Genomic DNA, 26,911 nt, shown 5'->3' on the forward strand with positions numbered 1-26,911 from the left:
ATCAAGAGTTTTGCTCTGATGTTATTGACAAGATTGAACTTAACTGATTGATAAGAGAAAATATCTAGGGAGATAAAGTTGAAGATTGTTATGGTGTAAAATTGCTTCCCTAAAATAACATATTTTATGGGGTGTATGTTTGAAATGGAGGATGTGGATTGCTAAAAATGGTTGTGTATTTTTTAAAAATAATATCGGATGCCTGGTAATCTCTTCTTTTTGCGCATAACGGGTGCAATTTTTTATAAAGGCAAATAGAGTATTATAAAATAAAGAAGTTCCATAAGTATAGGATGGGGGAAACTTGACTTGGGTAATAATATGGATATAAAGGAACTGAAATTATGGTTGACCACAAGTTGATAATGGGTCAGCTGTGTGAATGGATTGGGTAAAGGCAATTTTAGGCTTCATCAGTAAAGTTCCCAAAATATGGAAAGCAATAGTTCCACTATATTCTTCATTAGTCAGACCTCCATCTTAAGTTGCTGTGTCTAATTTAAAGCACCCCACTTTAAAGAAACTGAAACAAGTGCAAAGGACAAGGGGATATAGAAGGAACTGTTGATCCTTGAGAAAAGATGATTGGGATGATATTACAGCACTTGTTAAGCAACCGAAAGAATGTAACAGAGAAGAAGATCCTGTTATTTTTTCATGATGTGGAATAATCTTAAATTACAGAAGATTCCAGTTGAAGAGTTGAAGAAACTTTCTCATAGTAAAAGTAATTCAGCGGGGGGAACTAGCTATTAAAGGAGACATTGAACAGTGTTCAGTGGACAAGTTTAAATAGGGGCTAGACAGCTGCCCATCAAAAATATTTTAGGTTGGGGGTTTGTCCTGGGAAGGGACAGGACTGAGTGGCCCACGTTCTATGATTCTGTGGGGTTATTCTTGACCATTACATTTGAAAAACATAGGATGAAGCCAGTTGACTGCAAGGCACCCCTTCTTGTAGGCGTTCTCCTAATATTTTTTTTCTCACCCCATTTTTTTCTCAAGGTAACTCAACAGACGAGGCTGATATTATATTACAGGAAGAATGTTATTCAGAGATGCAGGCTTGTAAGGAACATATAGAGCAGGGGTGTCAAACTGGCGGCCCACGGGCCAAATGCGTCACGTGCAGGCCACGTCCACCCTGGCTCTGCAAAGGCAAAAAACGTTGCGATATGTCACAGTACATCAAGTGACACGATCAAGTTTGACAGCTGTGGTATGGACCGAAATCACCATGGTGCTTTGCTTCTCTTTTAAGGGAAAGCCAAGCACTCTATATTACAGTCAGTTTCTTGGCAACTGTGCTGGTGCAACATGAAAGATTAATCACCTCTCCTCCTTTGTATATTCCAAAGTTCCTTTGACACGTTGTTTTACTTATATCTGAAGAGGTAAAATCTTCCTACCTGTTTGCCTTACTGCAGGGGAGAGTTTTCTATTGGGCAGGAAATAAGAATATGTCAGATTCTTTTCCCCCAATTACTGTGTTAAACAGAAGGCATTACCTCTTATACCTGAAGAGGTAAAATCTTTCTACCTGTTTGCCTTACTGCAGGGGAGAGTTTTCTATTGGGCAGGAAATAAGAATATGTCAGATTCTTTTCCCCCAATTACTGTGTTAAACAGAAGGCATGCCAGCTACTAAGGTGACTCTAATAATAGAGATGCTTATCTCAGTTTCGGAATCTGATTCCATATAAAGCAATCATGGAAAGGCAATAATCCACAGCAAGCTTTTTGTTTAGAGGTTAGCTAATCATGAGGAATCTAGTGTTATACTTTAATTGCTCTTAATTACCAGGTAGATCTGGTAATTGAGGAAAATCTTGAGAGGAATAATAGAACTGTGCAATACTGGAAGAATTTCCTTAATTCTTTTCTGTTTCTGTAGTCCGTGTATTTCCAATCATCAAATGTGCTTAAGTTTGAGTATTATTATTATTATTTTTAAGTATGCCACTATTAGGAATATGACAGGTGGCTTAGCACTGAGAAACTGGAATATTTTTGCCAAGGGATATTAAAATAAATATCTAAATATCTGTTAAAAGAACAAGCACCTGGTATGAAGGAATAAACTGGAATTCTGACAAAAAATGCCCCCGCTGTCCCCTGCTAAGTTGGGCACATTCTCTGCTTTTTTCTTTGACTGGGCTTCCAAATATGGAATATAGATTTTAAAAACATACCATTATGAATACCAGCCTGAATTCACAGTTCTTCAGAGTCTCAGCCTAATTCTAGGAGTCAATCAGTCTTTACTCTGAATCAGGCCAGACTTTTGGTTCTATGCTTCAGTTTGGTTTAGGTTTGTTTTTTTCCTAAAGCATAGAAGTGTGGGAGCCAGTCTTCCTTCAGGGGGAAAGCTGTTGCGCGATGAGGAGGTTGCCACTAAGGTCATCTTTTTCTACCCCAACTTTTTTAAATCTCTTGAGAGACCTTGTCCTGCAGGCAGATGGTACCTGGAGAAAATAGAGTTGTAGCTAAGAAGTTCCAAAGCTTAGGCCCGGGATATTTGCAGGACCGTCTGCTGCCAGGAATGTTTTGCCATCGCCCTGTGCGCTCACACACAGAGGGCCTCCTCAAGGTGCCGTCGGCCAGACAATGTCGGCTGGTGACCCCCAGGGGGAGGGCCTTCTCTGTTGGGGCACCTGCTTGGTGGAATCAACACCCCCGGGAGCTCCGGATGGCCCCAGACCTTCGGTCCTTTCGCCGTGACCTTAAGACATATCTTTTCCAACAGGTCGACCTGGACTGATGATAATGGGGTTTTTAATTATGATTTTAAATGTTTTATTGGTTTTAGTGGGACTTTGACATAATTTAATTCTTTTTAATATTTGTATTTATTTGTATTTTATTGTTGTTAGCCGCCCTGAGTCCTTCGGGAGATAGGGCAGCATACAAGTCTCATTATAAATAAATATAAATAATTATGTCAAAATGACTGTTGCTTTTTGCCTCTCATATTTACTGGCTTTATTTTAGGGTGGATGACATTCCCCCTGGAATATCTCTGCTTCCTGATAACATTCTTCAGGTTTTGAGGCTCCAGCTGCTGCATTGTGTTCAGAAATTGTCAGAAGGGTTGGAAGAGCCACAACAAGCACTGACGCTTCTCCTAGTCAAGTTCTTCATCATTCTTTGCCGGTATCTTTTTTCACTGAATTGTCTTTTCAAAATACACTGGAGAGTGTCAAGAAAGAGATCCCTGATATATTCTATTTCCGTTACTTTTCTTTTGATTTTTTGTTTACTGATTTTCGAATGTACCTGCTCAATCCCCTCTCTTTCTGTATTCTTCTCATATTTTTTTTCTCCCCTCTATCTCTTTTTCTCCCTTGGAAGTATAGTATCAAATTAGTCTGGGAGTTACAACATTGGCTATATCTATGGTAACTGAATTTCACATTATCAAAATTCCTATGCTTTTATTTGGATTGTATATTTGTTTTTATATTGCGAACAGCCCAAGTTGATAGGACCCCGGCTATGTTCAATCAAAATAAATACATATTTTTAAAAATCATGTTCGGTCATGATTTGATTTATCTGTGGGTTGTTGAAGAAGGCATAATTGTAACCAACTCATATTAGCTCATGTTAAGCTATAAGTTGTTTTCAAAGGTAAAATAATATATTATTCTAAGCCAGAAGTAACTATATTGTGGTTAGCATAACATGTGGCCTCAGCTATTGAAAATATAGCTAACTGGTCATTCTGATATTAATATATTTGCTATATCAAGGTTTCTAAGTTTATACATTGTCATTGTCCAAATCTATCTACTTTACTACTATGAATTATTCTGAGACTACATTACAGAGAAAAGTGAGATTTTAAAACATGTAGCCTCTCATAGTTTGCATTTTGGGATATTTAAACATTTGTGTAAGAATAATTTTGGAAATCTCTACAGATATTCCTTTCCATCAGTCCTCTTCTATCATACAGTTGCTTCACCTCTTACATGTTTCATTCTGTTTCAGAAACTTAGATAATGTGGAAGAGATTGGGACTTGTTCCTATATTAACCATGTGATTACAATGACCACACTCTACATTCAGCAGGTAAATGAATTTGCAATGGTCAGAAGGATGACCACAAACTCTAAAGGGTTTAAGCAGTGGGAGCACACTGAGGCTGAAGTAGTCTGTTCACTTGGAAACCAAATATTAAAACTGAAGTCAACAATAATGTATATTTAGATATAGACAGGATATGTATTTCTACAATCATTACAGTGTTTTTGCTTTGTTCTAGTTTTGTGCTTTCCTTTTTCACTACCTTTTTTAGGGTTGGGATTTTGGAAAGGGGAGAGAGAAGTATGTTTATTATTCTAAACTAAGCCAAAGAGCATTATTTGAGCATTTTATTTTTATTTTTGTTGATATTGTGTAGGACAGTGCATGATATCAGGGAGTGATTGGGATTTCATTACATAATTTGTGCATTTTATTTATGATTTGTTAGATTATTGTTAGAGCTTCAGGGGAAAAAGGTGGAATATGAATGTATTAAATAATATTGATTATTTGGCCAGCACATTCTGTGAGGACTGTGCACAACTGTCAACGTTGCTAACATCGAATGTTATTGCTTGACAAGAGATGAAGAAGTAGCCGTTTCATATTTTAAACTTGTGTATTGCTTTAAGACGTGTATTTTAGTTTAAGGTTAGGAGGGGGAATGAGTAGGATTGCACTTTCCAAGGCCATTTTTCTTCCTAAAGAAGATAAGGCTTTGGCGGCCTTCTAACGGAAGGGAAACTGTTTCTTTAAATTAATTGGAGAATATGATTAATGACAAAATTAGAAAGGTGGAGAATTGTGTTTTAATATATTGTGCAAGGGGTGGAGATTTCAGATTCCAGCTTCTTTCGAGCAAGCATTTGCCAGTGTATTAGGCTAATAAAGGACTTTTCAGGTACAGTAAACAATGCCTCTGAGTCACTTGAAAAGCCCATACATCGGAAACTTGACAACAACTTTGAAATTTTTTTCTATATCCTGTCACAGATGCTATCCTTATGCTTTGGTGTGCCAGTTAGTTAAATGGTGAGCTCTTGGAGTTTACTGTAATGCTAAGAAGAGCCTTTTGCAACCACATACATCTCAGCAGCAAGTAAATCAAGTGACTGGCTGGCTGACAGGGAGCTCAGTCAGGTGGAGGTTGCCTTCAGTGTGTCTTTATCCTCCTTTTGGTATGTGCTCCACCAGGTCATGACTAATGCAGCCCTTAGGATCAAAACATTTGTCTGACTGTGTTCTAGCTAAAAACAGAGAAGCAAAACAGGTCAGATTAAAACCTCTTCATTCTTATATATGTTCATAGTGATCATATGCCGTGGATTGGTTCACGTATAATTTGTGGTTCGTTTGAGCTAGGTCTGTTAAACAAGCAACATGGATACATTTCTACATAGGTGACAAACTGAAGATGTACAGAATGTTTTCAATTCAAGCCCTTGAAATGTTTGTAAAAGACTTCTAAAGTATTTTACACTATGATGAAAAACTTGTTTGTTACTTCTTTAGCTGAAGACTAAAACAAAGGAGAAAGAAGTGGCAGATCAAACATCTATAGAAGAGTTTGTGCGACATGCGCTGGCTTTTTGTGAAAGTCTTTATGATCCATATAGGAATTGGAGGCAAAGAATTGCAGGGTATGTGAGAATATTATACAGTATTAACACTTTATTAATGAGAAGGAAGGACTCACTGGAGAAGAGCCTAATGCTGGGAAAGATTGAGGGCAAGAGAAGAAGGGGACGACAGAGAATGAGGTGGTTGGATGGAGTCACTGAAGCAGTAGGCGTGAGCTTAAATGGACTCCAGAAGATGGTAGAGGACAGGAAGGCCTGGAGGAACGTTGTCCATAGGGTCGCGATGGGTCGGACATGACTTCACAACTAACAACAACAACAACACTCTGTTCTTGTTATTTTAATTTGTTTAAAATAAAGATGCAAAATATATAATCCCATAAAATGTAGTGCTAAATAGAAAATATATTGATTAGACAAGAGGATTGAGGCCTCATGTAATCCTGCCCCTCAAATTGCCTACACTTATGATTTGCTACCAGAATGCAGTATAAGCCTCCAAGTACGATGCTTCAGGATCCTTCTGTACCATCCACCACAGGAGAGACAGAATGGGAGGCTACATCCACTTTATGCTAATAAGGAGATTAGATGGACCTCATCTTTTTAAAAGTTTGAACAGATTATGTCATAAAATACTCAAAGTTCTATCTGATGCTGCACTCAGATATTCAGACTGGAAAATAATGGTTATCCATTTTGGAATAAGACAAGATGTTAAACAAACTAAAACAGTGTTTTAATTTTAGCTTCTCTTAAAATGTTTAAAATAGAAGAAGGGAATATTATTCATAAAATCACAACAAAAGGCAAAGTATAAATCAAATCAAATAAAAAAAATTGATTAGAATTTTGCTTGTTTGATTGCTCACATCCTGAAAATTCTATAGGAAAAGGCTTTTTTTTGGATCTGGACTTTTTAAATGGAGATGTACGTATACAGGTTTCATCACAGCTATAGGACTTTGTTTAATAATTTTTTATCGTACAAAAAAAGCCATCACTTCTAGGAAAGATCAGTAAAGTCCATTGTTTATGTGAATACTGTGGTTTCTCTTCAGACTATATAAATCTTTATGTGAATAAGATCAGATATATTTATAAAAGTTGCACTGTTAAAGCCACATTTCCTTGAAGTTTATGTTTTTGCCTTGATGCAGAAATAAAAACAACCCAAGGGGTATTTTAAGAATGTCGTGTAACATAAATGTTATACAGAATCAATGTATTATTAATGAACATACGTTTTGGTATGACTAAAATGTGTTTTGAAGCTTTATTATAAATGAATATGATTTTTCTGTGTCCATATATTGTAGGCGTATTCTGAGCACAGTTGAAAAAAATAGACAAAAATATAAACCAGCTTTACTCACAGTGGAATTTGTCCCTTTCTTTTACCGTGAGTACTTTGTTATAATGTCCTACCATTCAGAATTGTTTTAAACAGAATTTTTCAGAAATAAGATAGATTTTCACCATAGTTTTCAATTTGAAGGTGCCGGTGCTCTCTGAGCTTTGTTTAGAATTCTCTTCTATCGGTAACTTGAAAATGATAAATAATTAAGCAATTTAAAGACATTATTGACCCAGATGCATTCTGGATAATCAAGGTGCATTTTCAATGCTATAGCATTGTCTTCAGATGTGTGTGAAAGAAAGTCTCTTGCCCAAGGTTCCTCCACTCCTGGTGGGGTCCTGGGAGGCATTACAGCACATGTTCATCTGCATGTGGTATCATTTTTTGAGAGCTCACAAGAAGTGCCCTAGAAACCTGTCTGCTTATGAATCATAAATCTAGTATTTTTTTTATTTTCCCTCTTAATGGATCTGTCATGAGTCACAGATTGCAACTGGCTTAATTGCTCTTTTCTAATTAAAACACCTTAGATTTGAAATGGTGCTACCAAGAACAGTGGTTTTTCATGAAGTGTGAAGAAGACTCATCATCTAAAACTCAGAACCCAATGTAACAATTCTTTAAGCATTGTGGAAAATGTTGCAAAAATGTCTGTCACAAGTTATTGGCAGAGTAATAAAAGCACTTTTTGAAAGTAATTATGCTACATTTCTTCCTTTGAAATCAAGTCTGCAATCATTAAGACCCATACATTTCTGGGGGAAAACCCTGTAATTACTGTTGAAGTGGGATACGCTTTATAAAAGGCAAAAAAAATATGAATTTTATATCTAGCTCTGTTAAGTATTCAGAGTTAAAACCCCTTTTAGCATTAATGTGGATCTCCCTATTATGTTTGGCTTGCACAATTAAGCTCTTGAATGCTCTTTTTGTTTCCAAACTTGTTTTGCATTTGATTACACCTCTCTCTTGAAGATTAAACAGTGACTTTATAACAGTGCAGGCTTCTGCCATTACTGGGAACTTCTCAAGAAGCTAATTCCCAAAAAAATAATCTGTGGTGGTTTTGGCAGTAGCTACGCTATGGGTCAAGCTATTGCTATGGCAACAATTTCCAGGTTAATGTTTATTACTGAGCAAAAATTCTTTAGGTCAGTTGTAATTGCCTTCTATGAGGTAAGGTTTAAGTTTAGATACAATATAATGATTTTTTTTCAGTGGCAATTTGAGTCAACATCCAGTTTGGGCATAAAACATTAGCCTTCCCAAAAATAATATGGAGAAGTATGGCAACTTAACGACATTCCATTATGTTAAACATATTTTATTTAAATATTTGAAAGCTGTGTCACCTTTGAATGGTTTTAGCACTTTGCTTGACACCCTCCTGATTTTGGACCACAATTTCCACAATCCCTGGCCATTGAGCAGGGTGGATGGGACTGTTGGGAATCCAAAGCATCTGAATGATACCATTTTGCTTCCCCCAGATTGATGTCCTTCTGCCAGACTGATGTGATCCCCCTTTCTTTTTCAGTAGAGATCTGACTAAACATCTGGAGTCTTTTTTTTTTTGGTTCCAGAGTAACTGCACCTTTCAGAGTGAAGTTAAAACCAGATAGTCTTAGCTACAATTAGGGGAGAAAGACACCTCTAATTTACAATGATGGCCTGGTAAACACCATTTAGTTACGTTTTACCAAATTATGATTAAAGGTGACTTCTTGTGAGAGAGAGTAGACTTCATTCAGCATTGACAAAAGTGGGTCAATATCTTATGAGATTATTCTGGATATTAGCTAGTCAAACTACTCTTAATACTTTTTTTCATATGGTCTTTTAACACAATCTTATTTCCCAAACTTACCTGGTATAGTCAAGGTACATTTCACTTTTTGATAAAAAAAACCCATATTTTATGTAAGCTGCCAGTAGAATGAGCAGGAATCTCTCTTGCAGGACAAGATGGCTATGCTCAACCTTATCTCTTAGCTTTTCAGCTGTGCCTGCTTTGCCCAGTTAGGGAAGATTGGATTCCTTTATATTTGTGGCTGCAAGTGCAGGTTGTAGGGATACAATCTGTTGCTTCTCTGGTAGTGATTTTTTTGTCCTGAAAGTTCATATTTGTTCTTTGCTTCCAGAGTGTTTTCAAGAAAGTGAGCATCTCAAAGAGAGCCTCAAATGTTGTCTATTACATCTGTTTGGAGCTATTGTGGCTGGTGGGCAGGTGAGAATATATTAATATCCTTTTCTTAATCATTGGGATGTAGGACTTACATCTTTACTGCATCATCACTTTGTGGCTTGTGTTTTATGAATACTTCCAACAATGAAGAATTTGGAGTAGAAATAGGTTAGTTATGATAAGATGGAGTGCAATTGCTGTTTTATGGGACAGACTGTAGTTCAGAGGTAAAATGCACTCATGCCCCTTTAATATCTTGAGAAAGATCCTTTCCAAGGGAGACAGAACTGAGCAATGAAGGTGAACAAAATGGTCCAATATGCTGTGATTGAACTCTGTGATTGAAATCCCATGTGCTAATTGCTTAAAATAATAAAAGAGAGTCTATATCAGTCTGTCACACAATGCCCGAGCACCAGACTTTTGTTTCCTCTTGCCTGAATTTATGACAAGGCAGCTGAAGCTATTCTGAAGAAAAGTAAGACAGATCATAGATATCTTGTATGTATGCTAGAATTCAAAGATGTCTTGGTTTAAAAGCATATTTTTAATTTTTCCAGAATTCAGTTTAACATTAAAACAATGGTACTTAAGATGTTCTAGTAGTGAAACTGACTCTTTTCCATTTTCCTTATGCAATCTACTTTCATCCAGTTGGAAAGATGTATAATTAATGAAAATCCGTTATAAATAGCTTGTCCTAAAAGATGTTTAGGCTGAGACATTATCTTAAGTAAATAAAATAGTGCCGTTAGGTTCAAAGAGAAAGAATGTGTTCTTTTTCCTGAGATTGGTGAGCATAATGTACTGAAAGTAAAGTTGTGGAAAGATATGTGTAAATTTATGTTAAGAATTTTTCTACAAGAATACACTGAAAATGTAACAATTCTGGCCAATACGTATCATAGTGGAAAGCATTTCAGCTACAGCAGGGGTGTCAAACTGCCGTACACACTCCATTTCCGGCAATGGAAAAAAAGTCGCGATACGTTGCGACACGTCATGTAACGTTGCGAGTTGACACCCCTGAGCTACAGGAACATAGGAATTTGACTTATATTGGGCCACACTACTTAGGCAATCTACGTGTGTTTTATTTCCTTTAACTGTCTGAATTTCCAAGATCTCTCATGAGAAGAATTTTCTTCTGACCCTTAGTGCTTGTGTGTGTGTGTGTGAGCAATGGTACCACATGACTCAGTAGGCACATGGAATTTTGGGAATATTTTGCGACTTTTTTCTTTCTTTTGCTATTAAGTTTTCTTAACAGTTACCACACTGTGCAATTTTTGCTTCATTTCCTCCCCATAAATAGCAAAATGTTGCCTGTGTTTTGACAATTATCACCACATTTTGATGGCAGGAAATTCTCGGAAATCTGAGCGTGTTTGATGGCTAGGGTGAAACATGAACACATCTTCAATAAGTTCTTATGTGATTCCACTATCAAAGGGAAAAGTACAGTACTTTGGTATCCAGCCACAGGATTAATGTGCCGATTTTGTCCAAGTCACGCAATTTCAAACTTGTTTCATGTGCCTGTTTATGCTTCTTAAAGAGGAATTGTTCCTGATTATTTTGATAGTGAAGTATTATTAACTTTAGAGAAATGCTCTTCAAGCCATCTCTCCTGCCACTATGGAAGTCTTGATGCGTGTCCTGGCGGATTGTGACATGTGGGATAACAGAGACCCAGATGAAGTGAGCAGGAAGGCTGAGCTGACGTTGAAGTGCCTGACGGAAGTGGTGCACATTCTTCTCACTAGTAGTTCGGACCAGCGGCAAGTGGAAACCAGCACCATACTGGAGAACTATTTCAAGCTGCTGAACTCGGATCATGAGGCTTTGCCTAACTCAAGGAGGTCCCGTCAGTGGGAAAGCAGGTTCATTTCACTGCAGATTCAAATGCTGAGTGAGTAACAGGATCGTTTGGGGAAAAGAAAGGCAAGCAGGATGAGATGCTGGGACCATATGTCAGTAGGATATGGGGCCCTGACCATTTCATTCTCTCTTTGTGGCTTTTGCAATGGGACCACTTTTGAAATTAAACTGTGTCAAAATAAGAATCAGTTTGAAACATAAAGCCACAAAAGCAACATTAAGCAGCTGAAATGTCCATAGCTACAATAAAATGACAGTTCTTCAGTAATCAGTGCAGTAAGTTATTTCCCTGATTTTCAGGGGGCATGCCATCTGCAAGGGCATATAGACCTCTACACACAGTTTGTTTGCTTTTTTACTAGCTAAATAATTAAAGTAGAAACTTTTTAAAATTGTGTTGCCTGGGCAGGAATTAGAAGGTAGAGTTTGTCCTCAATTTATGATTTCTGGCTTATTAGGGAATATCAATCTGGGGTCCACTTTTTAATGACACACTAGACAAATTTGGTCCCCAAATTGGTTGTTAAGAGAACATCACTTGTGAGAGGAACCAAGTGGTATGTTTTATGCAAGGATGTTAGCACTCTACATTGCTGATTGACCATTCCATGCCAATGCAGCAAGTGTCTCTTTCATGAGCTTCAGTTAATGTTCCCGACTGAGGAGTGAGGGCAATTTCTACCTATTTAAATAATTTCAGTGCTGACTAAATATCCCTAGAATGGCTTACTAGAACCAAATTGTAAGAATTGTAATCAGCTAAGTATTCCACATTCTTTGTCCAGTCCACTCAGAAGAGGCAAATACTGTAGGACACCTATTTTCTAGGCAGAAAGATTCCCCACAGGCATTTAACAATTATTTGACAGGCTGACTTAAGGATTTCAAGGAATTGTATTCTTGTACTTCTTTAAAGCAGTGATATTGAGAAGGTAGCTTCAGTTGATGGCTGTTTTCTTGGTATGATTTGCCAAGTTGATGGCTGTTTTCAGTTGATGGCTGTTTTCTTGGCAAGATTTGCAGGATAAAGAAAGTTCAGGAGAATGAGTATCCTTCAGCTACATCTTTCTGGCTTCTCTTCTATTTGTATTGGCCAGAAATTGCATTACATCTGTTGTTGTTAGAGCATTAAAGAGAAATCAGATACTTAACAGTTTCCTTCTACTTCTCCTGGACCTGTCCCTAAGAAGCTTTAGTCTGGTTCTTCTACTGTTTATTCTGTCTGACTTTCTAGAGATCTCAAAGGGGAGAGATGCAAGCTTCTGTCATTCAAATTGTTGTTTAGACTTCTGGCCTTGAAATCTAAAAAAATGTACAACATACATAGGGGTGTCACTCTGTGTGTGTGTGTGGGGGTGTAATTTGACATGAAATAAAATGACACATCCAGAATTGTCCAATGAACTCCAAAGTCAAGCATAGGACTGTCATTTCTAGGCTACAAAATCTGTAGGTCTACTAGATGTCAGCAGATTGATAACAAAAAACTGAAAAAAAATCCTTTGCAGCTCAGTTTCCTTAACCCTAATCAGATGGGGGTTTGAAGCTGGTTTTCCCTGTGACCAGTTTAACACTATATTACTTCTGCTAAGCAATGAAAAAATAGATCAATGTTTTTAAAAAAGGCAGGTGGGTTTGATGCCATGTGCTGTTGTGAATCAACTATATTTTTTTTTGTTAATTGCATTGTTAGTTGTTTTAAAAGTACAATTCTATATTGGGGGTAGGAAGAATTGTATATTCAATCCTTACTTTATATAAATACATATAGATATAAAATATTACTCTTACTTAATTAGCTATTGCCTTTATGTCCCAATTTGGCTTCTTTGAGCCATCTGATTGTCCAATGTAAGAGATGAAGATATATCTTTCTGATCCATTAGAGATTTTTCTAAACTTTGGCATACCATAATTTTAATGTTAAAAAAATATTTCCTGCTTCTTCTTTTTTGCTAACAAAGTACTTCTATTCTTTTGGAGGGAGACTAAAGCAATGTAATTATTTTAAGATATGATTCTTTTCTCTTTGATTTTTAGTTTTTTCTCTTTTTAAGATGCAATCACTGCTATGTTGGACTGCACAGATCGGCCTGTCCTGCAAGCCATTTTCCTTAATAGTAACTGCTTTGAGCATCTTATTCGACTGCTGCAGAATTGCAAGGTAAACAAAAGATTGTAAGAAAGATACTCATAATCTTTTGTACGTATATTTGATTATAGTTTTAACAGAACCATTTCAGTTATATTCTAGAAGAAAACCTGATTCTTTAATAAATTTAGTTCAAAGAGTGGATCCAGCTTACATTTACGCTGACCTAGTTTTAAATAGGTTTTAAGAGTAGTGTCTTGTCCTTATAACACCAATAGCAGGGAAGAGTATGAATAATAATAATTATTCCTTCCATATATATCCTTTTTATTTACCTGCAGCGCTATGTGAATTGAGACAGCCTTAGAATTGCACTATAGTAGTTATGTTTTTTTTATAACTGAAGACTTTGAATGTCTTCTGAAAGTGGTTTATTGCCATTCTTGGTGTATATTCTACAGTACTGTCTTTCTCTTTTCTTGTTAGTGTAATAACTTTTGTTTTTCTTGTACTCTTATTATCAGTTACCTTGGAGTAAATCTTATTTAACTTGGTGGGACTTTAGAAATAAAAGAAATGCCTTGGCCTGCAAAAGCAAACTGCCATTTTTCAGTGTTTCGTAAGTTAATTAAAGTAGGGTTCCTTTGTAAGTTGGAATTTGCAAACCTGGTTTCCAGGATTTCCAGTCCCTTATTAAAACAAGCCTGATTTTTAATAACAAATGTTAGTGCTCATAAATAAATAATTTAATTTAAAATTCACCAAATATTTCCCACTTGTAATGGGACTTCAGTTATGGGAATTATATAGGTTGAAGCCTGGTTCATCTAGAAGTCATCCAGTTGGACAAAATATGGTCAATGGTGACATGGGTATTAATATTGGAAAAAATAAAAAAGGAGAAGAGTAGTAGGATTTTCAGTCTGAAAATTTGGAGAGGCACTGGCAGACAATGAAGACCATGCAAAGATCTTAGAACTAGTGGACTAGGAATGTGCAGTATTTCAGATTTGAAGAGGAAAAAGTGCTAAGTGCCCTGTCACCCACATTGCTGTATAGGCAGTTCCTTAAATGAAGTGCATCTTTTCCTGGAATCATTCTATACCCTGGAAGACAGCTACACAATTCCAGGAAAAGATCAGCTGCTTTGTGGAATTATGAACAAATCCTGCAGAAGCACATTCAGATACATGCTGATGGCTGACACAGGGAGGGAGAAGTGACTTGTATCAAGAGACTGTTAATTTGTTCCCCACACTATGTGGAAAGATTGATGATCAAGTCCAGTGGTGGGATTCAGCCAGTTTGCACTAGTTCGGCAGAACTGGTAGCTAATTTTGCCCAGGCCTAGAATGGACTTCTGGAAGTGGCATCCACAGAGACAACTGGTTGTTCACATATTTGAATCCCACCACTTATCATGTACCATACCTGAATCTGCAAGTACAGACAAATATCATCATTTTTGTGGCCCTCTAGGGTCCTTTTAGAGAAGTTGGGACCAGATTTTCACTCCATCATAGTCAAGGGAGCATTATGTTTGCTAAACATAAATTCCAAAGGACCTTCTTAAGTAGAGTGTTGAAGTTGCAGTTTGGGCTTTCTGATAAAGTAGGAACTTCAGCTTTTTGTCATCTTAATATTGTTCTCACCCAGTAGGACTTACTTCTGAGCAGACATGAATAACACTGGACTTAGTTTTATTTTGTGTGAAAAAAATCCATTATCCATGAAATCCATAATTTATTTCAGCATTTTATTAACGATGTCATTCTTTTTGCAGTGTTTATGAACTTGTTCAATCTAATGCAGCTAACCGAATTTAACATTAGAGTTAATCAGATAATGAAACCCTATAAGTAGCTCCCTTGTGGTTTAGGGTTTTACTCCAAAACTCTTTGTTAGATATGTGTTTTGCTGCACATTTATAGGGGAGTGGGGTAAACATCTATAGGTTAGTCATCCTTTGTATCCATGTTGCATTCTGCATATATGTAGGGGAATGGGTGGCTATCTTTTGATTAGTTAATCTTCATCACCCATGTTGCGTGGGTTTCTTTTAATTCCAAATAGATCAAGGTTGGCTAGTCTCAGTTGGGAGATCATTGAGAAGCCGTGCTTATCTCTTCTTGGGAGACGATTTCTCGAAAAAAGGCACCACGGTACTGGGTTTTTGTGTATAGTGCCTATTGATTAAGTCTGCAAATCTGACTCATTCCAGTGCTCCTAATTTATCCACCATTCCAGAGAATCTAAATATGCCATAAAAATCATGCAGGTCATCTTACCAAAGCTTTGAGGCAAAGTAACCTAACATTCCTTCCCTTCTCAGCCTCAGCTATGGTTAGTACTTACCTGATATCTTCCTTAACTAGGTTATGAAATTGAAAGTAACATGGGATTGCAAATTCTCCGTAGGAGGAAAATTTAAATATGTATTAACAGCTATAAACCCTTAATTATGGTTGAGATCACTAGAGGTGTAAAAGTAATCTATTGGAAAGGGAAGCTGTTGGAGAAAACCATTCTGTGGACCATCTTTGCTGAAAACAGTGACAATATTTTCCACTGAATTTAGACACAGGACTTACTTGTAAGTTCATTATTAATATATTGTTTGGAGGGACAGAGAAGAGCAGAAATGCCAGATTTTGGCACTTTTCTATCTCATTGGACCCTTTAGGACAGGGGTGTCAAACTCAATTTCATTGAGGGCCACATCAGCATTGCGGTTGCCCTCAGGGGGCCGGGTGGGTGTGGCCTACTGGGTGGGTGTGGCCTACTGGGTGGGTGTGGCCAGCTCTACATCGTTCGCATCAAGGGTGCCTATGGGGCCTGGTCAGGAGTGGGACAGATCTGAGGGTCTCTGGCAGAAGGAGGGTCTCTGGGCCAGGGCCAAGGCAGTGGGGGCCGTTCCCTCACTGTTTCCAGGATGGTTTCGCGGGCCACATGAAACCACTTCACGGGCCGGATCTGGCCCCCGGGCCTTGTGTTTGACATGTTTGCTTTAGGACTCCCATCTTACATTTGCTTTTGCTGTGAGCTCATTTAGAAAAGAGCAACAATCCTAGAATTATTTTCTTTGTGAAAAGAGAACCCTTACAGTACTTGCTGTAAGTATTCTGGTAATTTGTAGAGGTGCACATAACGTGTAAGTTACGTTTCATTTTAAACTTATAGTAAAACATGCATTTTGAAATATATTTCAAGTTGGCTGGATTCTGACAGAAGAAAACTGGGGGGCAGTAGGAATTTGAAACAAACTTTCTCCTCCATTGTTTTTCATCCTGGAGCCATAAAAGTACTGGACCAATCTAGGGTTCCATTTCAATGAAGATTTCTTTTACTTATTTTAAAAAAGGCTGAGCTAATCTCACTAACATTATTTCAGGTAGCAGCTAATCTCTCCTTAAGGTAAAAAAAAGTCAGCCAGCCAGGCAAAATCAATTAACAGATCTGCTGTGCCTTTAGTTCATAGCCTACCTCTCAGGCACAGTGCCAGTAAGTCAGCAATCCACTTTCCCCTGGCAACTGTGTTTTCCATTTCCCATTAATTTGATGTGGAGAGATGTCCCTGGCATTTGTTGTCCTTCCCCAACTTGGGGTTGTCTAGATGTAGTATAAGACTACATCTCCTCTTTCTCATTCTGTGCTGATTGGGGATGATGAAGTTTATTGCCCAATGCATCTAGACCATTGCTTTTCAGATTTGGCAACTTTTAAGATGTATGGATTTCAACTCTCAAAATTCTGCAGCCACCACACTGGGGAATTCTGGGAACTGCCATACAACTTAAAGTTGCCAAGTTTGGAATATACAGATCTTGTGGTTAAGGAGAGCTATGAACTTATTACACTGGCTGTGGGTGACCTAACTAACACTTCTGTTACCATTATTCTTATCTCCCGTTTTAACAGCTATTTTTAAATGTTAACAATAAGGTGGCAGACAAGAATGAGAAAGACCATGCCAACAAATTACTGGCAGAAATGAATCAGGAACAGGTATCTCCTGCGACTTCCATTTTGTTCTTAGCTGAAGTCAAGGCCCCCATGGCAAGTGGTTATGAACTATTTCTTGGACTTCACTTTGAATATGCTTCCCGAATGAACTAGATGAGTTTTGACCCATGTTTTAAATCTAAATTTCACTGTGCTTCGAGATATGAGGTATTTAATTCATATAATATTCTATGTCTCTTTTTTAAAACTGAGAAAAGTGAAGTCCAAGAATGGGGATTCAAATTTGAAAACAATCGACTTGGTGATTCTTGTTTTATTTTATTTTTTTACTTGCCCCTCCTTTCTTATTTTTCTTCCCCTACTCTTTCATCTGTTTGTTGGTGCATTCTGGTTTAACAAGCTTTGGGGCTTTCTGGTATCTCTGGAATTTGATTTGAAATCTTGATTCTGTTGCCAAAAGATCAGAGTTCATATTTCAATGGACAGTCTGGATCTGAGAGGGGAGACGTAATTGGTGGATTTATTTTGTAATGTTTCCTTTGACATTATGAAGAAATGAACAATGTCAGTTCTATTTTTTCTTCTTCTCTAGAGGCCTTAAAGCAAGAAGTTTGCATATAGTTAAAAGTTAATGTAAACAATGCATGTGAAACTCCAATTCTTTTTAAATGTAATAGCAATCAAGCATAATAAATTATTGCATAAAAGTTAATTCCTCTAACATTTTACAAATTTGTTCCGGTGTATTGCATTGTGAATGAAATAGTTTTTATTTATCGTTGAGGCTCACAAAGTAACCAACTGATTTGAATGGCAATATACAAGTATAATGTTTTAAACAGCAAAACTGTCTACCAATAAGATAAAGAAATCAAAAGACTTATGAAAGGAAAGGACTGGGATATCTCTTGTGAGGCATGGGCTGTGAGGTGAAGATATAATTAAAGTGAGTAATTAATTTATTCACACTTTAGTATTAACCCAACTGTTCACTAAGACCAAACTGTTTCTCACCAATATGTGTGATAAAAGTTGCTCGATAAGAAACTGCAAAGGTTTTCCTTTTTCATACCACCCTTTTGAGGTTGTCCATTTAAAACATGAAATTGTCCATTAAAGCATGAGGAAAAGCTGTCTGTCAGATTGCCTTAAATGAGTACATGTGAAGGGTTCTCGTCTCCTTGAAATGGCTTCCCTTCTCTTGTGTCTTCCTGCTTATAGGCTGTGGTGTCATAAAATCCAATTCTTTTCCTGGGTTGATGATTGGGAAGCATGCCAAGGAACATTTTTCTTCATCGTGGCACAAGAAGGATGGTGTGTGCCCATTGGTCAAATTTGTCCTTATATGCCTAATATGTGATATCTTTTTTGGTTTTTAGGTATTCCAGGGGCATCTGGACCATCTGGCAGTATCAGCTATTCAGGCTCTCACAGCAGTGATGCACAGATCTCCAGCTGCCAAGGTCAGCATGGCTTCTTCAGAGCAGTTGGAATTCTTGCCTTTGCATACCTTTTTTATTGTACTTGCTGAAATGATGAAGACTAACAATAGTGCATAATAGAGTTTGAAACAAATTACAGAAAGTGCAAATGCCAGTACAGTGATGCAATGCTACTAAGGCAGATTTCACCATTTAGCAAAATGAAGGCCACTAGACTGGATGGCTGGTGTGGTACCCAGTACAAAAGTATTGTAATCCAGCCCCTCAAGAAAAGATCTAGGTTATAACCTTTCATCTTAATACGATAGAATACAAATGTCAGGCTGTGGTTTGTTTTATTGTTATATGGTAGGAGAGCATCTAAAAATTATGGTCTTCACCTATTCTTCACCTGTGGTGTCACTGTATGTCAATGTTTTGCTTCACTGTCTTATTCTGCCCCAGGATATTTACAGTTCAGCTGATTGTCACTAGATCTTTTGTAGCAATCTCCCATCTTTCAGATAGCTTTTGCCTATCACAGCCTTCACCTGGGCTAGATAGAATGTGTTATTATGGTTCTAAAAAGTCAATTCAATGGCATTCTTCTGCAGAATATCTCTGTTCTTGCCCACTGAAGGAGGTTGAATCAATTGTCCATATCTTTTGATACTGCCCTTTTTACTCGCTTGAGAACAAAGACCCGATTTCTCCTTTCTTGGCAATATGTGGTGGAAACTTGGAACATAACATCCTTGCCCACCATCACTTAGTTATTTAGCAATGATTTTCAGGCACCTAGTAAAAATGTTCCTAACTCCAATTGTATTGCAGCTCAGCTTTCCAACCCTGAGGCATCTTATATAGAATCTGATTATTTTACTGTATTTATCTGGGGGTAATTCTTGACCATGTCAATCCTTTAGTTATAATGAGTGTTTGAATATCTCGGTAGCTGTTTATATAGCAAAGCACAATCACATTCATTTAATGAGTAAATATTTTTGCCATTTGAATTCTGTTGAACCCCTACTCCTGTAATCTAGTTTTTAAACTTTTTCCTTTGTTCTATGCAACTTGCTTAGTCATTTTCTATCCTATTTGTTTTTTTCATCTCTTTTCATTTCATTTGTCAAGAAAATACGTTCCACTTTGGCTATTGACCATACTAAAAGTTGTTGCTATTACTATTATATTAACTACTGGAGGAAAATTTGGTTTTATATTGATTACTAAGAAAAAGCAAGTCAATTGAATTTTGATTCAATATATATTAGAATTCCCTTAAAATTATGACAGGCTGACAAAGTTGTGAAAATGCATACATTGGAGCACATATATAAAGTATGGCTGCTTATAGTGGAATTTGAATTGATCCTTATAATTATTGTTTGTTATGATAAACATTGACTTTCTTAGCTATATGCTGCTAACATATGCTGATAATTTTACTCTTCAGGAAGTGTTCAAGGAACGAATTGGTTATGCCCATATATTTGAAGTTCTAAAATCTATGGGTCAACCTTCACAAGAACTACTTGAAGAACTTCTGAATATGGTGTGATATTTTTCTTGTTTTGAATATAATTTTAAATAGAATACCTATGTTAAATTATTGCAGTCAAAACAACAGAGAATCTTCTGCCTCTTTAAAGGTTAGCAAGATTTAGTTTTTATACCTCCAAATCATGTTGACAAGATGCTTGAAATATAATCTACAGCTTGCATACACACACAGGAATAAATTAAAATGACAAGGTTAGTTTGTTTTGCTAACTCATAATGCACACAAGATAGAAACAGGACTTGGTTGTGTCTCTTATCTTAGTTACAGTTTGAATTTGTATAAGGTAAAGGTAAAGGTTCCCTCGCACATGCGTGCTAGTCGTTTCCAACTCTAGGGGCTGGTGCTCATCTCCATTTCAAAGCCGAAGAGCCAGCGCTTGTCCAAGGACGTCTCCGTGGTCATGTGGCCGGAATGACTAGACGCCAAAGGAACGCTGTTACCTTTCCACCGTAGTGGTCCCTATTTTTCTACTTGCATTTTTACGTGCTTTCGACCTGCTAGGTTGGCAGAAACTGGGACGAGTAACAGGTGCTCCCTCTGTTATGTGGCACTCGGGATTCGACCCACCAAACTGCCGACCTTCTGATCGACAAGCTCAGCGTCCTAACCCACTAAGCCACCACGTCCCTTTGGATTTGTATAAGAATGTCCCTAATTGCTATCTAATTCCAGTTCTTTTTTTATGTTTGATGAATTTTATGAATTTGTAAAAGTATGTACTTATGTGTAAACCTATGTACTTTATGTGCATAGGCATGTGTAAGTGTTCTGCTCATTCAAGACTCTTGTTAACAGTTTAATATTCTGCATTATCTAAACCTCTCTTACTTTATTGAAGAAGATAAAAATTAAAAGGTATCACTTTAAAGGCTAACCAATACATACGTTTCAGCAGACTCATTCCAGAGAGCTAGACAAGCCAACAATAGAAATTGGTCAAAGCTCAGCAAAAATTATTGCCAGAGAAAAATCAGTATATCTTTCAGGGGCCTTACAATAAGATTCCTTATTGTATTCTATTGTTTAAAAAATATTGTTCTTAAGCAGAGTTTTTACACATGTCAGTTGCTTGCAGTAATCTTTAATTTGCTTTTCACCAAGGCGGTTGAAGGTGACCATGCATCAGTTGGGATGTTGGGCATAAGCAATGTTCAGCCTTTGTTGCTGCTAATCCAATGGCTTCCAGAGCTGGAGTCGCATGATCTCCAAATCTTCATTTCAAATTTGCTGAAGCGGATTTGCTGCATTAACAGACAGAGTCGTGCAATCTGTGTCAACACAAACATGGTCATCCGTATCATTGAAACACTCAACAAGCACTCTCAACTCCATGGAGCTTGTGCTGAGAACCTGATTGCCCTCCTGGGTTCTTTGGGGAGCCTGTCAATGAGCTCTGAAGAACTGCATAAGCTGATTCAGCTGCTAAGGACTAAAGACTCAAAGCTGGCTCATCCTTACGTCATTCCTGTGATGCGTGCAATTCTTACAATGGCTCGAAAGCAAGACCTGGACAGCGCCTTGCAGTATTTTGACTTGTCCCATAGCATGGCAGGCATAGCAGTGCCAGCTATTCACAAGTGGCTGGGTTCTGCATTTGCTTTCAATGCATGGCTTTGCCTGGATCAACATCAGATGATTCCAGATGCTAGCAGCAAGGGTGGCAAGAGGAAGCAACTTTACAGGTATGGCTTCCAGGATGGAAAGGTGAAAAACCACCCTAAGTGCAGTGACATTTACTAGGTATGGGCTTTTCAACCAGTGGTACGGGTACCACCTGTGGTACATTGGCACCTGGCAGGTGGTACGCGACCATCCTAGAAAAGTGGTAGCACGGGAGGGGAATGAACTGAAGCGGTGGCAGCACAGCACAAGGCTGAGCAAGAGACGGCTGGAGCTGCAGGGCTGTCAGGGCTCAGCGGAAGCACCAGGATCAGTGCCAGGCTACAGCTGGAGCTTGGCGCTGATCCTGGCGCTTCTGAGTCCAGAAGAAGCGCCAATCAGCTGGAATGTTGCAGCATCTCCAGGGTCTTGTGATTTACATTCAGATGCTTGGCAACTGATTCATATTTATGACCGTCACAGTGTCTCAGGGTCATGTGAAGTGACCAAAACCTGCTGCAAGCACCCAGCAGATGGGGGGGGGGAATAAAAACCAAACTCCCCCCCACCCCACCCCCGCTGCCAATCCTCAACAGAAATGCTCACAACGATGAAAACCTTGGACAGGAGGAAGAGCACCACCGGGCAGGCAGGCAGGTGTCTTGCTCGGCTGTGGCTTGGGGGGCACTTTTTTCAGTGCCATTGTAACTTCGAACAGTCAGTAAGCAAACTGTTGTAAGTCAACTACTACCTGTACTTCATCACTTTTTTTTTTTTTTTTTGGTCATCAAGTTTTTGACACCTTGCTAGGCGACCAGTGATACTCGGATGTTGCCATATCCTAAAAGTGGTACAATGGGTGAAAAGGTTGAAAAGCCCTGTACTAGGTGGCCTGAATGATGAATATATTTTTTGGTCTTACTAATTTTCTATGTGTATCCTATACTGCATTGTTCTAATCAAATAATATTGTTGTTTGAAACAGAGAAAGCTAGCGTGCTTCAAAGGATATCCAAAGTAGCATATTTTGCGGTTACCAAAGTCAGGAGTTTCTAATGAATTCTTAATTAGTTTTCTAAGATCCCAGAAGTACGAGGGCAATTCGTAAATAAACCTCCATTTGGTTATCAATGACAGACATTTGCAGATACAGAACTTTTTATTATACACATTAGAAAACTAGAACATTACATTACTTTTTGACATCATCGCCAATCTAATTGAGGCACTTGTCATAACGTCCTACAATGTTTGAAACTCCTTAGTAGTAATCGCTCGGCACCAAATCTCGGGTATGGGTGGGTGGGGGGTGATCAAAAACATCCCAACTTAACTGCTTCAAAAGTTCTTGGGTGTGTCTAACGGTGTACGGGTGAGCATTATTGTGAACTAACACCACACTGGAAGTGGCACCACAGAAAATCCCGCCAAATGTGAAGATGCCAAAAGAGTACTGCTAGTGAAGTTCATGGAGCGTGGTCCGGCCATCAATTCAGAAGTCTACTGTGAAATGTTACAAAAACTCAGATGAGCCATCCGTAACAAGTATCAAGGCATGCTGACTTCCGGTGTGGTGTTGGTTCATGATGATCCTTGCCCACACAGTGCTAGACGCACCAAAGAACTTTTGAAGCAGTTCCATTGGGATGTTTTTGATCACACACACACACACACACACACCCAATAGTCCAATGGTGCTGAGCGACTACTACTAAGGAATCTCAAACCTTGTAAGACATTATGACAAGTGCCTCAATTTGAATGACAGTTATGTTGAAAAGTAATGTAATGTAATGTTGTAGTTTTCTAATGTGCATAACCAAAGTTCTGGATCTGTGAGTGTCTGTCATTAATAACCATATGGAGCTTTATTTCTTGAATTGCCCTTGTATAATGGTAATTGCAGTAGGTAATAATAACAAAAGTAAAGATAATCGTAACTTCAGTGTGTAAAAAAAGGTAAAGGTAAAGGTTCCCCCGCACATGCGTGCTAGTTGTTTCCAACTCTAGGGGCCGGTGCTCATCTCCATTTCAAAGCCGAAGAGCCAAAATGACTTCTCCATACAGTGAATTAAAGACAATAAAAAAAAACACTAAACAACTCTAAATGTGGGAATAACAGTGCATTGGGAAAATACACAGAAAAAACACTATCCCAAAAACCATTCAAGTGGAATCAAAACTTAGCCTGGCTAATTAAAAAATAATACAGGAACATTGGCTAGGAGAAGAAATGGTGTTTTAATTTGAATCTTTTAACAGTTGTATCAATAAACGATTGGAGGATGACATTATTTAGGAAATGTTTCTGAGTTATTTAAATCTGCAGTATATACAAATATATTACTATATTAGGATATATACGGATATATATGTACTTCTACAAATTGTCCACTTTTTATTAAATTCCCAAAAAACATATTTATGTTCAATAGCCAGGACTTTTTTCCTCATAGAACGCTCAGAACGGAGTTCCGGCACCTTTTTTGGGATGGAACCTTGTAGGGTAGGCAAAGTGGGTTGTATGACATGTGTGAGTTCTGGCACCTTTTTCTTTTACAAAAAAAGCACTGTCAATAGCATATTGTTTATAATAGAACGTTTGGAATTTAATACAACTTTGCTGGAGCTGAGTGCCACCTACTGAAGTGGGATCATAGTTTACGATATATTTATGCATTTTAAAGCTGCTTTAAGGCACAGTTTATATTTTATAAAAAGAAATTATAGTGGTACCTAAGAATGGAATTATAAAAATGTTGCCTGCAACAAATTTACAGGAAACAGACAGTGGGGCCACCTTCAGAAGAAGCTGGGGGTGCAGTAGGGTAGGATCTCTGACAAACCATTCCTTAGCATAGTATTGATGTGAATAATTGTGACAACTCCCCTCCCTCCCAAAGGTTAAGTGTGACTATCTGATAATAAAGATGTCCTGTTCCCTAAACCAGTCTTTAAGAACTGTTGATCATTGGGCTTGGATTTGGCTGTAGGGTATCTGGATCCCACCAGAGTTTTTTTTGCTGGTCCTCACAAATTCTATAATCTCCCTGCTCAAAGGATCCCTCAAAGGTGAGCAGCCAGTTAATGTCTAGCAGAACTGCAGAGGACTGAGAGGGATGTTCAGAGGTCTCCTTCCTTGCCAACTCCATTATTGCTTTGCTAGGTGATTTATAAATCTATATATTTGTTTCTGAGTCTGTGGGTGAATGCCTTTCCACATTTTGCCTCTGGTGCTGCTGTGTTCTGACTTCAGCTCCAGAGGAATCTGGTTTCTGAGAACTTGCCTGCTCAAAAATTTAATTATCGGGTTCAAAAAAGGTTACACTCCTGATGTGAATTAATAAGTCTTTCTACTGTACCAAAGATCCAGGATGGGACTGGAAAGTATGTCTGTATGCGTACATTTATAGCTTGTGTATAGTTCACAACATTCCATGCCTTAAATCCTGTTTTTTTTCCTCTGTAGCTTTTTTACAACTAGTGGGATGGGATTTGAAGCCTTCATTACCTGTTCTGGAATGCTCGTAGTCGCTGTATGTACAAAGAAGGAGTATGCTACTGTGATGCTCTCAGACCATTGCTTCTGTGATTCTCTTTGGGTAAGAGAAGATGTTTTGAATTTTCTTCATACATAAAAGGGACCCAATGATGGGTTAGGTGCTATCAGCTTGGTTTAGATTATTTCTGTAAAGTGAAACGCAGATAGTCATTTTTCTTCCCCTTTTAATGCCTGTTTTGCCTTTTCCCTCTCTTCTCTTCTTGGATCATTGTACTAAACTTAGATGTCTTCATTTAAGAATAACTTCCTTTACATCCAGACTGTCATACCTTCCTAATTTGGGTACTATAAAAATGGACTATCTGAAATATAATTGAATAGGACTAGGATTGACTGATTGATTAGTTAATTACTTAATTAATGGGCATCTGTCAAGGAAGAGAAGGGTTGCATGCACAGGCACAATGCTTCTGACTTTTTGCTTATTAAAGCAAAATATGATGATCTACATGCAACTATTCTGTACAACCTTTTCATTGTTTTCTCTGCCTATCACAAGTCCTAAATAATAATAATACATGATTCATAAATCAGTATTCTGACTGGCATTAATCTTGATTTAAATGAGCCTGGGCAACATTTTTTGCAGAACATAGCTTTGATCTGAAATGTACAGGGATTCTTTGTAGTAACTCCACATTCATTTAACCTAAGACTATCAATGTAAACAGTCTGGAGAAAGAGATGCTAAACGGATTTTGTACAGGGCAAGGCTGCAAGATGAATGCAGTGAGGGCATAATTACAGAATTCCTATCTTGTCAGCTTAGCCTGGGAAATGATACATCTGTACGAGAGCTCTGAATAAAATCAGGGACTATCTGGGCAGTCTGTCTTTTGCCCTTGAGGATTTGTTCTGCAGCTTCGCAGAATGCTCTGTGTGCCCTGTAAATTTTCTCCCTTGCCAGTTTCAACTTTAGCCATTTTTACCAATCTAAAACAACCATGTTCCCATTGCCAACATTTCTGCCTTCCTTCTTTCCCTCAGATGCCATCTTCATTGTCAGCCCTGTGACTGGGGCGTTCCCCCAACATGTTGGGGATTTGAAAATCATAGTACTAGCACAATTACTGAATTTCCTTTGTGAGGTTTGGCCGTGGTTGAGTAAATGTTCCTTGGTGTAAAACAATAACATCAATGAGCCACTTGTAACTGTTCCATAGAAATGATGATGATTCCTTGCTTAAATAATTTTCCAACAGCACAATATAAGCATTGTTCACATGCCTGGGAAAAGGCCCTTTGGTCAAAGCCTTGTCTATATTTATGTAAATGGACAACAGAAAGTCTCAGCACCGCTTAGATTTCCTGCCCTGAACGAAGTAAGTCTCTTCTTTGTTATTATTTGTATTCCTCCTTTCCCTTAGAGACATTTGCTGAAGTATCACCAACAAATATACTGAACTTGCCACATAGGCTTTATCCAGCTAACAAAAATGAGCTAATTTAACATGTGCCATAGTCACTTCAAAGTAGGGTGATCTCCTACAGAGAGATTCCAGAATGATCACCGGTTTCTCTGTGAACTGAACGGGGACAAGCTCTGCGTGTGCAACAGTATCAACCCTTCAGTATTTCTAGCCTCAGTGACAGTAGAATCTTAATCCTGCATTGTGTCTGCTAAGTTTAAGTTTCTTAAACTTATGAATTTGCCAGTTTTGGTTTGCTAAA

General features: G+C 38.0%; 1 protein-coding gene across 3 annotated transcripts in view; it reads left to right on the top strand.

The window, feature by feature from the left end:
• The window catches only part of NBEAL1 (neurobeachin like 1), a gene marked incomplete at its 3' end in the record, with an annotated part of 109,227 nt that overhangs the window by 25,503 nt on the left and 56,813 nt on the right, over window positions 1-26,911 (top strand). For 2 of the 3 annotated variants that reach the window (XM_083371268.1, XM_083371267.1), the window contains exons 4-16: window positions 2,992-3,153; window positions 3,994-4,075; window positions 5,543-5,670; window positions 6,930-7,012; window positions 9,112-9,197; window positions 10,761-11,067; window positions 13,094-13,200; window positions 17,047-17,133; window positions 18,471-18,554; window positions 19,972-20,070; window positions 21,181-21,761; window positions 25,148-25,280; window positions 26,443-26,562. In XM_083371268.1, coding sequence (XP_083227394.1) covers window positions 2,992-3,153; window positions 3,994-4,075; window positions 5,543-5,670; window positions 6,930-7,012; window positions 9,112-9,197; window positions 10,761-11,067; window positions 13,094-13,200; window positions 17,047-17,133; window positions 18,471-18,554; window positions 19,972-20,070; window positions 21,181-21,761; window positions 25,148-25,280; window positions 26,443-26,562 — 2,059 coding nt within the window. The remainder of the gene's footprint in view (window positions 1-2,991; window positions 3,154-3,993; window positions 4,076-5,542; window positions 5,671-6,929; window positions 7,013-9,111; window positions 9,198-10,760; window positions 11,068-13,093; window positions 13,201-17,046; window positions 17,134-18,470; window positions 18,555-19,971; window positions 20,071-21,180; window positions 21,762-25,147; window positions 25,281-26,442; window positions 26,563-26,911) is intronic. The other variant, XM_083371269.1, reaches the window with a different exon arrangement.

Source organism: Vipera ursinii, assembly GCF_947247035.1.
Source record: "Vipera ursinii genome assembly, chromosome: 1".
In the NCBI taxonomy this organism is placed as follows: Eukaryota; Metazoa; Chordata; class Lepidosauria; order Squamata; family Viperidae; genus Vipera; species Vipera ursinii.